Here is a 17009-nt window from a genome sequence, read left to right on the forward strand (position 1 = left end):
AGAAGATTAGCTTTTCAATTTTGACTGTCTTTGGAAATCATGTTTAAAAGATTACTTTAAAAATATTCCAAAAAAAATAAAAAGAAAAAAAAAGCAGCGCTTTGCTATCCTACTAAACTGCTCATACCAGCATTCAGATTAATGCTTCTGTCCATGCAAATGAAGCATTTATGTTACACAAATCATTATACTGTGCCTGATTCCATGCCTTTTCAATTATTGTTAGGCTTTAAAATATAACAGCTTATATTTCTGGATAGCTCTCACAACCCACTTCCATACATCTATTCAGGGTTTACAAGCAGACTGCAGAGACTGCTGGCCAGATGGCCTGATAAAATACATATTAAAAAGAGAAAAGAGATGAAGAAGCTCTCAGAATCCTGCCTCTTTCATATGCTGTTTTTAATTCTATAGCTCTTTCTTACCTTCTCCATGACAACTATTCATCTGTATTCAAGCTAACCTTGCTCTTAGGATAATCGTGCTGCTCCCATTCCACATTAAGCAGCATAAACTTCCCTAAGAAAATTTTTCAGCAGTCACCCTTATAAAGTTAGTTTCTTCCACCCCACGTTACTTACATCTTCAGGTAATGCCTTTACCAATTCACTGTGAGCCATTGGCCTGATGCTCAGCTGATGGATGATCTCTCGTTTGATTTCATCTGTTGCATTTACTTGTCCTATTCCAGGACTGAACCTTTCACCTGTAAAAATAAAATATTTTTTTTTTAGGATTTTTAGTATTTATCTATCTTCTTTTGAAACTTCAAGGAAAAGTATGGAAAATAAATGTCTTCTGTGGTATCCTGTATTCACCTACCAGTGTTCAAAAATTCATTACATTAATCTAGTGCTAGTTTCACAGCTTTTCTCCTAGGAAAGGAGTCAGAACTACATGAAGTCCAAAGTACAACTGCATTTGGGATGACAATGAAGAATGCTTATTCCAGACCATTCAAGAGACTAAATTTTGAAAATTAAATGTATTCTGAACTTACCAACAATCATTATAATGAGGTATAGCATCTCTTCTATAAGAGTGTTATTTTGTTGAACAACATCCTGAATTAAAATAAACAAAGAAACAAATTTACATTTTTCAATTAAGGGCAGACGAATTATTCCATATGCTGAAAATATTTTTTCAGCACTTCAAATCATTGCCTGTTTTCAACCCTTAGCACTCCCAAATTAAGCTATGCTGAAATGCAATCACAGTTGCCTTAAACTTCTTAAACAATGCAAAAATTATGCATCAGTGACATTTACCAGTTTGACAGGTAAAAATATTTATGCATATTTCAAACTGATCAAACAAAATTAAAACAGGAAAGGTTTTGGTTTTTTAATCAAGAAATTGCAGTGTCTCAGTACAACAGTATCTGATACACTTTCACAAACAAAACTGCAGATTTTTTATTGCAGTAGTACATTAAATACCTTGTTAGTATTTTCTGTGCTAAATCTTTTGCCATAGTCTGGAGTACTAAATATCTGATACAGTTCAAAGCGACTCAGCATTATCATCAAGAAGTGATTTGGATCCATCATAGACACACCTGTCTATTAAAGAAAAAAAAAAAGCATTATAAACCGAAAATAGATTGGGTATTATTATAAAATATTTATATATTTATATACAATGTTCACAGTACATTCCTTATGAAATTCATTCCTCTCTCTATTCTGGGCATGAAGATTTAGTTACTTAAGTTTAACCTCTTAGGACTCCAATAGCACAAGTGACTGCATGTTTGACAAGCAAGATCCAATGCTCTATCAATAATTTCTGACACCCTTTTAAGTGTAGAATATTCAGGGTTATTCCTTCTGTCTCAAATACTCTAAATATAATTCAGTGAAAGACTTCTGGTTGGTTCATTTTTCTCTACAATCCTGTTCCCACTGGCTCAACTTTTAGAAGGTATAATATCACTTCGTATACAGCACAAAGATTTTAGAAACAAATTCCAATTCTCAACACAACAGCTGAAGACTTTAGCAAGACTTCCCAAACCTTCCTAGAAAGAATACTAATGTTTCAATGTAGCCACAAACATTTACTTCCATTTCTGAAAACTACTGGCCAAAGATTTTTTCTGATTATTAAAGAAAGTGTATAAGCTAGCCCATTACAAATATTTGTTGTCAGTTTACAGCTAAAGGGACCATCTTTAAAACAGAATAATTTTCAACAAAACTGAATGATATCTAGCCGAATGGGCAGCTGCAGGTGATTGTTAAAAACTAGGGGCAGATCAAGCCTCAGAGAAACACATCCGAAAGCAGAAGTAACTCAGGACATATGCATCACATTGAGCATTGCTAACTCTAGGTAAGATTTGAGGGACTTCCTGAAAAAGGGTTTTGCTGTCTACATGAACTATGCACCTCAAGCTGCAAATTTTAGCATTCATCACCCTCAACAGAGAAGTAATGCATCAGACCTCTCTGTGTCAAAACTAAGTAGACTGCCAGATTTGTAAAATTTCTTCTGAAGAAAAAAAAACCCAAACCCAAACCCACGAACTATTTTTCCAATGGGGTTCCATTTTCTATCCAGCGTTTTAGATACAAACTTTGAAGGGAGGGAGAAGAAGCAACACATACATACAGTACATTACTGAAGACCTGCAGACTCACACAGCTACCAGAACAGCACGACTCAGTAACTAAAATGTTACATTCTTGAAGATTTAGCATTACATACATGTTACACTGAAAATTCTGCACTTCCCACAGTATATTTAAAAAACAAGGATTACAACAAAGGTATTTCCTTTATAAATGACCCCATAAAGACACAGATGCAATAAAAAAAATGTAAGTCCTTCCACAAAAATTGACTTTTTTCCTTGTCATCAGAAGTTTCTGATGGAGCTCAAAACCAAATGCACACGTATCCTGAAAATGCTCGATAAGAACGCCAACTGCTACAAGTGGTTACCTGAAGCATTACTATGTCCTTGTCAAACATCTCCCTCCTGCACTTCACATTATGATAGTAGTAAATCTGAAACAAAAAACAAACCACAATAATTAACAAACATAATATTTAACCTAAATTGCTTTTCATTCTGGAAAAATAAATTTCGTTATATAGTATTACCAAACAAAAAAATGTATCTGTGCTTTGAAAAAAATTATACATTTGTATGCAAAAAGCATTTTTACATACCACAAAACAAGCACAATTGCTGGCCCGATTGTATCGGTCTAACGTCTAGATTGCAAACTCTTAGAAGGAAAAATCTTGGGCTACATTTTAATATATCTATTTGTTTACCATTATATATCTGTTATATACTGCAACATATCTACTGTTTACTTGAAATTCACAGAAGAGAAAGCCCTTGGTTGGAGAAATGTTCTTTCTTTGCTCCTCGAATTGCTCTGAAAACATTTGAGATATGACCTTTCAGGAACTGCCAGTTTCAGCAGAACATTAATATTGTGACGGAATCATACTTAACCCAAACCATCCTGGGAGTGAGCTCCACAGGACCACACCATGCAGCAGCAACAATGCAATCATTGCATGGCACTGAAATGTGGGCAAGGTTGATTCTACCACAACTAAGCAAAAATAAAAAGGACTGTAAAGTTTCTACCTGGGGCTGGGAACTATCTTCAGCATACTAAACTTTCCTTTAGAAACACACCACTTCTCACCAGGATTACCTGGAAGAGTTAGGCATGCCTTCCCTCTCTTCCTCACAGATATAGATACCCATTCCTGTCTTCTGGGAAAGTATCCAAAAGGAGCTGACTGAAAATAAGCTCTCCAACACCAAAGGAAAGAGAAAGGACTTCCAGGCTGTGGGAGCCATATTAACTAAACTGAACTAGGCTCTTAACTTCAAGATGCCGAAAACCAAGGAAAATTAACAGAGACTTATTTCTCCACCAAAAACTATGGACACTGCTATAATTGTGCATAGCTAGAGCTCCTTTTCCTTTAATAATGGCAATAAAGGACATCACTTTATTAAGATCCTTTAGGTTAAGAGGCAAGAAAAATGTAATATGTTTAGGCAGCTTAATTCAGCCTCCTAGTACACATGCATTGCAATTATCTAGTGAAGATGGGGTCTTGTGGGAGGGAAAGAATTTTCTTGCACATAAATCAAGTTAACACCTCACAGAACTAAATCCTATTTCTGTTGTAATTACGTCTTGCTGAGAAAATTACTTTAGACTATCACCGTGGTGGGTGGCACTGACACTACAGTACCCATTTTATAGTTTTTAATGCTTGAAATACCCAAGACCTAATTCATACAAACACAGAGGATGTAAGTTTAGAGATGGATGGACCTAGTCTCCAGAGTACAAAAGAAATATGAAAGATAAAAGCCAAGAAACACTCTGTTCTATGCTGCTTCTAATGCTTCTGTGTGGTCTTTGGATTTCAACTAATTTATAAACATAAATGGTAATAATATTTAATAGTGCATATTTTTATATTTGAGACACTTTTATGCGAAGGTTATGAATGCACTGCCGAAGATGCACAGATCTATTTCTGCACTTCATGCTGCTGGCTATTGGAGAGTCCACAGCAAAAAGGCCAGGAGTCATTAACTGTATTATACTGAAACTTCTTTGTGCACAGAGCACCAAGTTCACTGAGCACTGCAGCAGCCCTGAAACAAAAAAGCAACTTCTGACTAAGAAATCAAAGACCAGTGCAAAAGCCCAAATTTCAAACGATGTGAGTGCTGATATAAAAGCCTCCCTCACATTGCCTTCCATAACATTTATGTAAGTGACTTTTGTAAAATACAGAAAGGGGAGGTTCTGAGATCCAAAATCATCTTGGGGGAGTTATCAGAAAAGAGTGATTCTACAGCTACTATGCACTTACCTGATTAACAAGAGAGAACCCATTTCTTCTCCACATCCCTGCATGTACTTGGGCACACAGGACTAGGCATCGTAGAGGATGTTCTATTAACATAGGTGGGCTAAGTTCACTCTGCATTAAGAAAACGCGGTATTTTGATATATAAAGAGAAAATAAAACAGGACTGAAATGGAGGATTATAGTTATGATCATTAAAATATTTTGGCATTAGAAAACAAAGCAAATCCAACACACATATAACAGAAGTTTGACGAGCCTATTCACAACTTATCCAATTGTTGTTAACCAACCTCACGTTCTGTCTTTGCTCCACAGCAGTAGTTCACAAGGGCTTTAGTTTATTCTTAAAAACAATACATTTTGTATTTTAGAACATCAACACTATCAATTTAATAGCACTGTCATTTGGTTCCTTTCATTTAAAGGTTACGTACTTCTTTGAAAAGACACTGAGATTTCTTGTCCCAGTTACGTTTTCTCCTTTTTTATCTTATTCTTTTAAACTTCCCCTTAAGGAAACAGTGTATCAATAAGAACATGCAGGAAGCAAGAAATAGCTGGGGAAGAAAATTAGAACCTTGGCCAAGCCAAGGACAAGGAACCAGATCCTGCCAGGAGTTCCTGAAAACAGTTTCTACTACAAAAAGAAGATAATGCACGAAGAACAAAATACCAGCCTTAAACCTGAGTCTTGTTATTTAAGAGAGCAATACCGATCACTTATGCTCCGGTCATGAATATCTAGATATTAATCTTTCAAGAGGTAATTTTTTTCTACTAAAGAGAGTCTCTCTGAACAGAATTCATAGCAAAAAGGTCCTTTGTTTTATTTAATAATATCCTACACTTACATGACCAATTTCACGTTCAGCATTAATCATATCTAATGAATAAACTACATTTAATTACGTACCAGGGGTAGCAGCTCTGGAAACTTATATGCCACTTCAGTTTTACTCAGCAAAACATGCAAGCCTATATAAATACATGAAACACATACACACAATATTTTATATAATTTGAATAGGACAAAAAAAGGTTATCTAATTTACTATTGGACCATTTTCTGGATACAGCTACAAGTAAGTCCGCAGATTTATCACCCTGGAGCTACACAGCTATTTCCTGAAGAGACATATCATAAAGCATACATTTTAGGAGAATTAAAGTCTTCCCCTTGTGTCTGTATAAACTTGCTGTGCAAGTGAGATTTTTGACTTTTGACTGTCATGTCCCCTCAGTGACAGCCAAGAGTCTATCAGGACAAATTACAGACAACAGCTACCTCATCCTTGCTATCAGCCCTTAGTTATGAAATCCCTCAGGAACTCCTGAATACCTCATGGGGCCCCTACAAAATATTTAAGAGTTTTCTAGTTTGCTTAGTTTTAAAGCTACAAGGTTTTGCTTAAATATTCAAACATTCAAAGTTATTTGAAAGTGAGCTGCATAGTATTTTGCCTAAGAATTCTCTCTTTCACTTCATTACCTGTGAATTTATTTATCATATCACTTTCTGATTACTGAAATTCATCAACCTTTTTTCAACACAACTGTTAAACAAGATAGGCACAATATAAAGAAAAAGTTATAGCTTAATTTTCTGGTGACACATCTGTTTGATAAATCTGTCATCTAACAGAATGTTTATTAGTCTATTCCATCTGACAGCTAAACGTATTTTAGAAGTCAACTACAGTCCATATTTTGTTGCATTTCTTTTGGGTCACTCAAGTGGCAAAACCAGCAGTAACTGCCAACACACCCCCAGTCACAAATCCAGAGGGATGAAACAATCTCCCCCAGGCCTGAAACAGTAACAATTTCTCCAATGTTTGGGAACACTTTGCCTAAAGGCTATCAAACAGCAAGAAAACAGCCAAAATGCATCCTATTCAGGCTGTTGTGTGGTTCCTTATGTACACACAAATATAAATCATGTTTATACAACATTTATCATTTCCTGAAATATTTTAAGTTAGTTCATACCTGCAAGTAAACGAGAAACTGGGAGATGAATGCTAACTTTTTCCTGAGAAACACAGTATCTGATGGTCTCAACTGAATGTCCACACATACTGAGAACAATAGGCTGTTCTCCATCAGTAAAACCACTATGACACTGCATCAACACAGTCAGGCATTTCTTGTAAGCTTCAATCAACACTTTTTCCTAAAGGAAAGATCACAGTTTACAGAGATTATGAAAAAATAGAGCTCTGCAAAATAATACAGCCAATGTAAAAAAGTCTGACGGGTTTGCCGTTTCTAACTTTATCAACAGTCCTGCAAAATTAAGATAAGGAATCCAACAAAAAGAGCTGAATTAAGGGCAGCACAGATTGCAAAACTCATACCAGTATGTATGATTAGAAAAATACCCACTATTTGGGTTTTTTGGAGGAGGTGTTCGTTTGTTTGTTTTGTAACAGATATTATGGAAACTTTCTGAGCAACAATCGTATTAGGCCAGTAAAAACTGCACATTAATTAACAGCAAAAGATTAAAGCCAGCTTGAATATAAAATATTCTAGGATCACTTGCTCTACGGCCGTATTTTATCATGCTGAAGTTCTGGACTCCTAAAACTTGAAACACTTAACAGAACGGAAACGTGATTTATGATCAGGCAGCATTTGGTAGATCAAGGGCCTGCTCCTCTCCTCCCTCTTCTCTGAAAATTATAATATGACAGTGTTGTGACAATCATAACTTCCAGATGCGTGACAGAACTGTCTCTGCAGTATTTTTTAAAAGGCTTAAGCACAGTCTTATGAATTGGTCAGTTCCAGCCACAAAAGATGTATTTACATACAGAAAAGATTTGTGCTTGCTCAGAGAAGATGATCTTCACTTATGGTGGAGTTACTTGCTTAGTGCAGTTGTTACACATATTAATGCTTGGGTTTTTTTCCCCCTTCATATATTCACATGGAAAAACAATTCAGAAGGAACTTACATCTAATGCACACCAGTCCTGCATCATTGATATAACAAGCGTTAATTTCATCTGCAATGTAAATGCTGCTTCCCATTCTGGTTCCATTTCTATGTGTTGTCCTACTTGACGAGTTATTGGATCCATACCCTAGAACAAAAAAATACATTGACAACATTAGCGTAAGTGTGAGACAGTGGTTACCTGTTCTTATAAATATATTGTTGCTTCAACAAGAAAAAAGAAGCTTGGGACTACTTGAAAAGGAATTATACACATCAAAATAACAACAACAAAATGAAACAGGAACTGGAAGAGAAGAATACTGATACAAGAAAGGTTTTGGATATGAGCATGAGCTCTGTTTATTATTAACACCTGCAGAGATTTTAGTATTATAAGCAGTACAACAACATTTGCATATATACATTATCTTACACATACATCTTGTTTTTTGAATGTTATTTTCTAGGGATGTGCTATCAAATGCAGTTAAGTACTAACTAAAGACTGGGTACTACAATAACTAAGCAGCTCTTGGCATAAGAAGAAAAAAAACCCAGCATGATCTGAGGATTACAATATATATTCAAGAGGTTATCATAAACAGACTAATGAAAGCTAAGTACTGGAGAAAGGTACACTACCGAAGTACTGAAAAATGGGAGTGATTGACTTATACCTTACTGATTGTACAGTCAATTTGCCCTTGTAAAAGCTGCACTGCTTTCAAAATACTGCTCTTAAGGTAACATAGCACATGAAAAGGCTGGGGGGAAAAAACCACCACAGAGAAGTCATCTATTTGTATGTCAGGAACTATATATTCCTCAATACAAGGAGCAACTTGGCTGACACTTAAGGAGTAACTGGAGTTCTCACTATGAAGGAAAGTTGGTTAAGCTGGACCAGATTTCACTCAATTAATTGTCTTGCCTGTCGCTACAATTGCAAAATATGCCCAAAATTATAGTCTTCTTTTTGAACCACTGTTCCTTTTTATTGCCCTCTACAACAAACTAAACTTAAGAAAAGTTAGGTGAGAAGTTCTGTTACAGGAAAACATGACAACTCCAAAAGTTATACTGCACTGAAGTTATAAAAAGGAGAGTACATTAAATTTCTTCCATTTTAGTATCATGATAGCCAACTTCCTGCTTTAAATTTGCAAAATTATGCAATTCACAGATTTACATACCTGCATACATTTGAGTAATTCTAAGAAGGCATCAAAACCCTCGAGGAACTTGTGTCTCAAGTCATCTGACCATTCAATTGGCTTACTTATCAACACATACCTGGGTACATTAGAAAGATGCAGGTGTTAATTTTATTTTCTTTTTTTCCCTCCTCAGTTGATCAAATCAGCAAATAGTTAATATACTTACTTGAGATCCAAAATAAGGCTCTGAACACGCCTGAATTTGAAAGCCTGCAGAGCAGTGTAACGTTCAAACTGAAACCTGCCTTGGATGTCACGGTGCCTTAAGTGATCCATAAAAGTTTTGATGATAGTGGTCATGAGATTTTCTTCTGTTATTAGCATTCGAGCCTATGCCAAAGTACATTGAAATTTGCTGTAATTAACAGACACATCTAACAAGAGTTTCACACTGCACCATGAAGTTTATAAAATACATGAACTTTTATCCAAAATAGTTACATCAATAATTAAAACAGAAGAACATGTTGAAAGCCAATCTTCCAAACATTCACAGAAAAAAAAAGAAAAAGCAATCTAGCCAGAAATTATCATAACCCAGATCTCTTTCTTCAGATCCCTTCCGTACAGAAGTTTGACTATGGTTAGGCTCCTGCTAACCTATATAATTATGACACAAGACATATGTTATTACGTGTCTTATAATTAACTTGAACCTCCCTTTAAGTATGTGTTGTCTCTTCTCATATAATTTAAGTATAAGCCCTTCAGGGGAGTGGCAGCTCTTCTGTTTTCTGTTTACAAACTGTCAAGCGCTGTGGTGAACGTAGCGTCTGCTGAACTACTAAGGATAGGTATAGTGCAATTTCCACATGGAAATTACGTGAAAAGACTTATGATCCTCCTCAAAGGCTACTACATACATCTATGTGTTATAGGAAACAAAATCAACAGGCATTGCAAAGTCTGATGAAAATCATCTCCCATGCCCAACATAACCTAATACAACCCCACAACAGAGTAGGGGACACTAAGAAGTTACTTCCACGTCCTACTTGTGAGCTCTTCCAGAACTCCCCCATTCTGTTGGTTTTCAAAGGAAAATGGGATGAGTCTTGCAGTTCTCAGACCTCATGAGGATTTTATTATGTGACTGGCAGATTCAAGAAGACTGGCCACTCTGCTCTACCTTAACAACACTGGTTGTTGACTACAGCTTCTGGGTTCTACAGTTGCTAATAATATTGCAAAATACAGTTTCTAAAATGCTACTGCAAGGGGAAAAAAATATTATCTAATAGTTAACATTTTCCCCAAAAAAATCACCATGAACACAACCATCAGTCCTCCCTCAAACCAAAAAAAACCCTCAGTTACGTGAGAGCTCAAACTCTTAAATTACTAAGATCAGTTTGAAAATGTTACTGGGGGGCAGTGGGGTGGTTTTACATTCTTCCACTTACTCATTCAGTAAAGAATGAATGGCTCTAAATATATACAAAATAATTCTTAATTTATATGGTAGGATCTTATTATAATTACTTGCACATTATCAGTCTATTCCATCCTTCTACAAAACAGCCAAAACCAATTTGCTTTACTTTTTTTGCACGGTTTTGAAATAGAAAACACACAAAAGGGACACTGTAATTATTCTCCTTCAAGGAAATGTCTGAAATTACATCTTAAAAAAAATTAATGTATTAATGCACTTATTCCACCACTCCATTTGCCAAACGAAAAAATAATAAAACAACCATCTGAATAACAGTAATAGGTTAAGTCTAACTGTAAATCTAAATATTGGCAACATTCTTATTGACAGTTTCAAAATTAAAAAAGGTAATACAATACTGCCCTGAACCATGGAAACAAAATCCTGAGGTCCTATTGAATTCCCATGAATAACATCCACCACTACAAAAGTTAAAAACACCTTTGCTCAGTATCATGACTACCATGCTACTACGGATTTTTAGAGCTGAATTCAGCTGATTAAATTTGGAAGGATACAGAAGCATTCATTTTTTAAACAATTCTATCTGTGAACATCAGACTTTTATTTCCAGTACAGCTCCAAACTTGTCTTTGCTTGTATTACGAACTAGACAAATCAAGACTTATTTGGAGACCGGAGGAAAAGAAGAAGTTTCCCAAACAAGGATAATCTGGTGAAAGACCAGCAGAGTTAGTGAGCTGGGAGAAGTAACAGTGGCTGAAGCACTGGAACAAAAATTAACTGGAAAACTGAAAGAAGGCATTGTCCAAGTCCAGAAGCACCAAAGGAAGTAGTGAGTATCATGAGACAATTCTTTCTTGCACTTGTATTGACTGGAAAATTACCATGAAGTGGATTATTTATAAAACTGTACCAAAACGGTATGCCCTGAAACGATGATATGCAAACCATAACATAGATTTCTACAAACAGAAACTGTGGCTCAGCATGATGAGGAATTTAAATGTTACGTGTGTGTGTTTAAATAAACATTTAAGTATCTTTCTAAAAAAAGTAAAAGACAAACGTAAAAAGAAAAACCAAAAACACCCAGCCCACTCTGGGAAGTCATACTCAAACTGTACAATGCGAATGCTTTAACTCCTAAACCCACAGCAATGCATGTAAACAGCCTGACTGCTGTGCAGCAGCAGCGCCCTGCATTTCCACAGTAACATTAAAGATATCTGCAGTCTTGATTCAAGAACCTTGAGTGGCTTTTAACAAATAAAGATTTCCTTTTTTGGTCTTTCAGTACTTACAAGAGAAGGCACTGTGAATATCTGTATCGAGAGGTCAGCAATTGAGAACTCTCTGTCGTGGTCATCTTTCATAAAATCACTCTGCAATCGCTCATAGTTCTATTAAGAAGGAGGCAAAAAAAGGCAAGGAGTGCCAACTATCAGTTTTTAAAAGAAAGACAGGCACTACTCACCAGAGTAGGTACAGTGAAGAGTTGGACAGACAGAGCAGCCACCGATACTGCCCGTTCGTGATCATCCTCCATATAATCTCTCTGCAACTGCCGGTAATTCTAAACAACAAGGGGAAATTCACCTCTAATCCACACTGACCTGATTTTTTAATTTAAATGTCTGCTCTGGGAAACTTTAATGCCACGATAAAGGGAAGAATAGCTCTTACAGATTATTATATAGATATTTTGTACAAAGCACATGACAATTTAATCTGCTCACATGTGAGATCTACTCACTCTCATTCCCACAACAAAGGCTAATACTTTATTTTCTACTCCAAAAAATTAATTGTCTTCAGCAGAGTGAGCAGAATTTTGCACTGCTGATTTAAAGCATTTCAAATACTAGTTACTGCAGAAATACTAATCAGCGTAACTGAATTTCAGCACTATTTCTGAGTAGTGCTGTCACAGCTTACACCTCAATAATGAGAAGCAATAAGCTCTTAAGAAGTGATAGCCTGCACAGTTGACGGTGAAGACAAAAACATGTGAACTGCTTTAGTTCTGGGGAGCCTGGAAAGCTCATTTTCTTCCCAGGAGATGAGATACCATTATAACTAATATTTTGAAGACAGAAATAAGGTAGTCAGCATTTCATTTCAACTTTTTGCTTCCAAAAAAAAAAAAAAAGGAAAAAAATTCTGGGTAACAGCTGTATGCTAACTAAACTCTCCTCGCTAGACAGTTCAAGCATTTATATGGCTCTTTGTAAGAAAGACACTTACTCTTGCAAAGCGGATAGCAAAAAGTTTCTTGTATTTCAAATCCATAAGTAGACTGCTCATGAATAACTGGTGATACACATTTCTAGCTCCTGTCAAGAAAAATGAATGAAATATTGCATGTCACTATTTTCTATCAACATATTATGGAAACATTTACAAAAGTAAACTTTTACAGAATGAGCTAAGTGTGCATCTCGGAGCAGAAGCTGCTTTAAGTCTGTCAGATGGTAGCAAAGGATGAAGAAGAATACATAAAACAAAATTCTTCAAGTGGCATTATTTATTACTCCTGCATAAGATAACACAGAGCTGTTGAATAAGAACATAAACCTTCAAATATAAGGCAAGTCAGGCAAACAAGAACAGAACTCTATTCCTCCTCAGGGTAAACATAGCATTTGGATGGCCCAGGGAGGGAAAAAAAACCCCAAAACATACTATTATGAGAAGCCGGAACTGCAATAAATTTTGCTAGCTGTAAGCAACTCTGCAAAATAACCAGTTTAGCTCTCTGAACTTCTAGTCTGTCTGAGCAGCATCCCAGAAAATACTATCAATACGAATGAGAATTGACTGTATGTAGCTTGGAAACATATGCATGTATGTACCATTTCTTTCCATGGGTTATTTTTAAGTCAAACACCATTATTCTATTTCATTAATGCAGAGTAGTTATGGAACGGATAAAAAAGTAGAGAAATACCAATGTTGAAATAGAAATTTAAAAGTCACTCCTTGCTTATATGAAAGACATTATCCCAAAAAAAACTGTATTAAAAATGTAACAGTCCACAAAGCAGTACCTTTTAGATAAAATTTATTGTTAGGAAAAAAAAAAAAATTTGGAGTGCCAGGAACTCATTCACACAAGATAAAGGCATTAGATAAACATAACCTAGAAGAATAATTTTCTCCATACTACATCCACTTTCCATCTTACTTCTTTTATTGCTGCTTCAAGAAGTTCCCAAAACAGACCACAAAGAGATGTAACTACTCGCTAGAATACTGGTACCTCAGAACTGAAAAACAACAAAAGATACTGGAGGAGGGTAGCAATCTTCAAAATACTATCTTCATATTTAAATAAGGAAAGGACATATATTGCATCATTCTCTGCCTTTTCTTTGTGCTTCTCACATCTGGCCTTACACACCCTTTCACAGTACCAAATCAGACATAAAATCCGTAACAGAAAAGAAATTAGCCACCTCCACTTCCTCAAAATGACAACTTTCTAGCCAATCCCATTATGTCAATTAGGCTTTAAAAAATTTAAGGGTTCTAAAATAACAGAACAGTCATTTTTCCTGAATGTTCTCAGAACGAAGACTTCAGAATACATCATGAACATAAACACAAGTCAATGCAGAAAACCTCTGCCTTATCCCTTAAAATGAGGCATTTTGGTAGGTAAGCTATAGATGCTGACATCCTATAAAGCAGACAACCCCCAAATCAATGTTTACTCCATTTCCCTTAACTATCACTGCCATCTGCATATTCAAGTCAGCCTTAGTTTCAGACTGCTTTGAAAAATGAGATCTAAACCCAAACCCATCTCCAAATGGTCTCCTTCTATCTTCCTTATATGTCTTCAATATATTTGGAGTGCATCACGAAGGGACAGACTATAACAAATCAAGCAATTCTATCCATAATATACCACAGCAAAAATGATCAAACATTAGCAAATACAATAAAGGGAAAACTTTTATGCATGGCATTCTTTAGTATTTTCCAGAAGTTTGAGAAAACTCACCTTTCCACAGTTTAGAATCATACAGCATCAGCTTATCCACAAGAGAAGAATTTTCACCATCTGGCCCCTCCTGTAAACCAACCTGGCACAATATTCGACGAAGACCATCTTAATGAAGAGAAATTATATGTTAGTTATAGCTTAAGAAAACCTTGTACATTATTTTGACATACTGGGATTTTCATAAGACACAGTAGAAGCCATAGGGCCCTCTTTACCTTGACAAATGAGTAACACTGCTCATACTTTGCTGACAGAAACATAAATATTTTATACCTTGCAAGCTTCAGGCTAACCTTATGGAACATTAGGAACCTTGTGAAAATTGCCAAACACAATGATTTGTTTCAAGGTTATCAAATAAAAATGTGTTTCTTAAAAGTGCTGCTGGCTTATTAATATAAGAAATAATTATACAGCAGGCTATTTTTCCACGTTATATTTTTCCTGTTTAGAGTCCTATCAGAAGGAAAATATAATTCATACATGAAACGACTCATACACTCATAGATGAGGTTTTTGTTTACACTTCTTTGTTGCTATTAAAGCCTATCTACATATTTTTTTTCTAATGGAAAGCAATAATTATTATATGAACATGCAAGTTATGATATGCTTGCAGAAAAGCCTGCATCTGCAACAGAACACAACACAGGAATGCTCATATTAACCATGTTCCACCTAGCTCTGCACTGCAGGTAACGTATATTAACTAACACAACTACATGAGTGACACACGAGCCCTTACTGCTGCATGCCACTCAGCCATCTCAGCTTCCCAGGCAGAGCTGTCAGTGGATTAGCACCAGGTGTATCATACCATGCACTGCATGGTGCAGTTCTATACAGTCTGAACTCCTATAGCAGTTTGGGGTTGCGTTTTTTTTGCCTTGCAGAGTTCAATTCCAACCAGGGTTATGAAGGGTAAAAAATTAATGGGAACTACTGCATTGTTCAAATAATGACAAACACGTGCTTACTGCTGAAGAAATTACATTTGCTAAAATGGATGTGGTAGTGAAGCTTGTGATAAAGTTCCATAGTAAGGTTTTTCCCTTTATTCACTGACAAAAGTTTGACACTCATTTCACAGCAATCCTCCAACCTAACTTTTCGGCACAGCAGAAAACCCCCTCCACCTGCCAACTGCTCTTTGGTCAGGGACATTTAAGTGTAACCACCAGCGTAACTCCATCAGCCCACATTACAGATGAACGGTAACAGGCTGTATAAGACTGAGCAGAATCTAGATGTTTGGGTGTGTTTGTCAAAAAGCTAAGGGAAACCAACTTTTTCAGAAGTGTATTTCACAAAACCAGACTGCAGAGTATACTGCAAGACTGCAACCCAAGCTGTGTAAGTCACTTCAAATAACGAAGCACGTAGGTCACAGACAAAACGTACCCATACTGCTTCCTGTCAAACATTATTTTTGCGCTTCTGAATCATAAAGGCCACTACATTTAATGAAATGAACTCTGCAGAATTTCAGAAACACTACACACACACAAACTAACATATTCAGGTGGGGTTTTTTTTGCAACGGTAACTTAGTGCTGAAAATTAGTGACTTTGGCACCTGGCACAAATGACATGGCACAAAAAGGAGCTTAAAGAACATGAGAAAGACAGCACCTGCCTACAGGTTACACTGAAAGGAAAATTCATCTCAGAAATTAAAGTTCTTCATGACTCTCCCTTCTATTAATACCTATTATTTGCCAGCAACACTGGCAAATAGTTGCACAAACTGCTACCATAACTTTTCAAAAGTTTGATTTACATAACTTTAAAAACTAACTTACACAAACATAGACTACTTATCTTTCAAAAAACCCAAAATGATACAGAGATCCTGTGCCTGAAATCTTGGCTACTTTTTTAACTATCAGTCTAATAAAACATACAATTTCTGAAGAAATCTTGCACCTATATAAAACATACATGCAATACTATAGCTGAGTGTGCTTTGCTAATAATTCTTGTTAACATTTACAGATACACAGAACACAAAGTGCATTGGGGACTGTACCTACACTTCTACGTATCAGTAGTTTGACACATTTTCCTTGTATTTCCCCTCATGTGCCACATCTTCACAACCTTATGATTCATCAGGACAAAGGAAGAACAAACTCAAACACTGAGCCTTCCCATAAATATGATACCATGCATCTTGACTCCTTTGAAGAAACCTCTTTCTAAATGTCTGATTAATGCTTCGTTGGCTTCTATACTTACCCAAAAACCTCCACAGATCCTGGCATTTCCTCCGTTCTACTTAGCAAAAAAATCTGAAGCAATCACTTTCATCATCATTGATCAAATTACTTCTGAATAATTTTGTTTTATCTAATCAGGTTATTTTCAGCTTACTGCATCTAGGGACTAGGTACTGAAAAATAGCTTATTGGCATACAGCATTTGACAGCGATTCTCAGCTTCTGTTCAGCAGCAACTAAACAGACAACAGCATCCGAGACTGTGAAGTAAGATTTCATATGGCAGTCAGAACTCAGAACAGCACTCCAGCAAGAGAAAATAGCATGAAGTTTGACAAGTTATTAATAG

At 36.0% G+C, this 17009-nt stretch overlaps 1 protein-coding gene across 2 annotated transcripts in view; it reads right to left on the bottom strand.

Moving 5' to 3' along the window:
- Window positions 1-17009, bottom strand: part of UBR2 (ubiquitin protein ligase E3 component n-recognin 2) — a 60241-nt gene that overhangs the window by 25527 nt on the left and 17705 nt on the right. The window contains exons 9-21 of one of the 2 annotated variants that reach the window (XM_080408629.1): window positions 14439-14546; window positions 12677-12765; window positions 11734-11832; window positions 9200-9363; window positions 9010-9109; window positions 7833-7961; window positions 6862-7045; window positions 5786-5847; window positions 4873-4983; window positions 2953-3018; window positions 1446-1568; window positions 1004-1067; window positions 585-709 (exon numbers count right to left, since the gene is read on the bottom strand). In XM_080408629.1, coding sequence (XP_080264755.1) covers window positions 585-709; window positions 1004-1067; window positions 1446-1568; window positions 2953-3018; window positions 4873-4983; window positions 5786-5847; window positions 6862-7045; window positions 7833-7961; window positions 9010-9109; window positions 9200-9363; window positions 11734-11832; window positions 12677-12765; window positions 14439-14546 — 1424 coding nt within the window. Of the gene's footprint in view, window positions 1-584; window positions 710-1003; window positions 1068-1445; window positions 1569-2952; window positions 3019-4872; window positions 4984-5785; window positions 5848-6861; window positions 7046-7832; window positions 7962-9009; window positions 9110-9199; window positions 9364-11733; window positions 11833-11906; window positions 12006-12676; window positions 12766-14438; window positions 14547-17009 lie in introns of both variants that reach the window. The other variant, XM_080408630.1, reaches the window with a different exon arrangement.

This window comes from Falco punctatus, assembly GCF_963210335.1.
Source record: "Falco punctatus genome assembly, chromosome: 12".
NCBI classification, from domain to species: Eukaryota; Metazoa; Chordata; class Aves; order Falconiformes; family Falconidae; genus Falco; species Falco punctatus.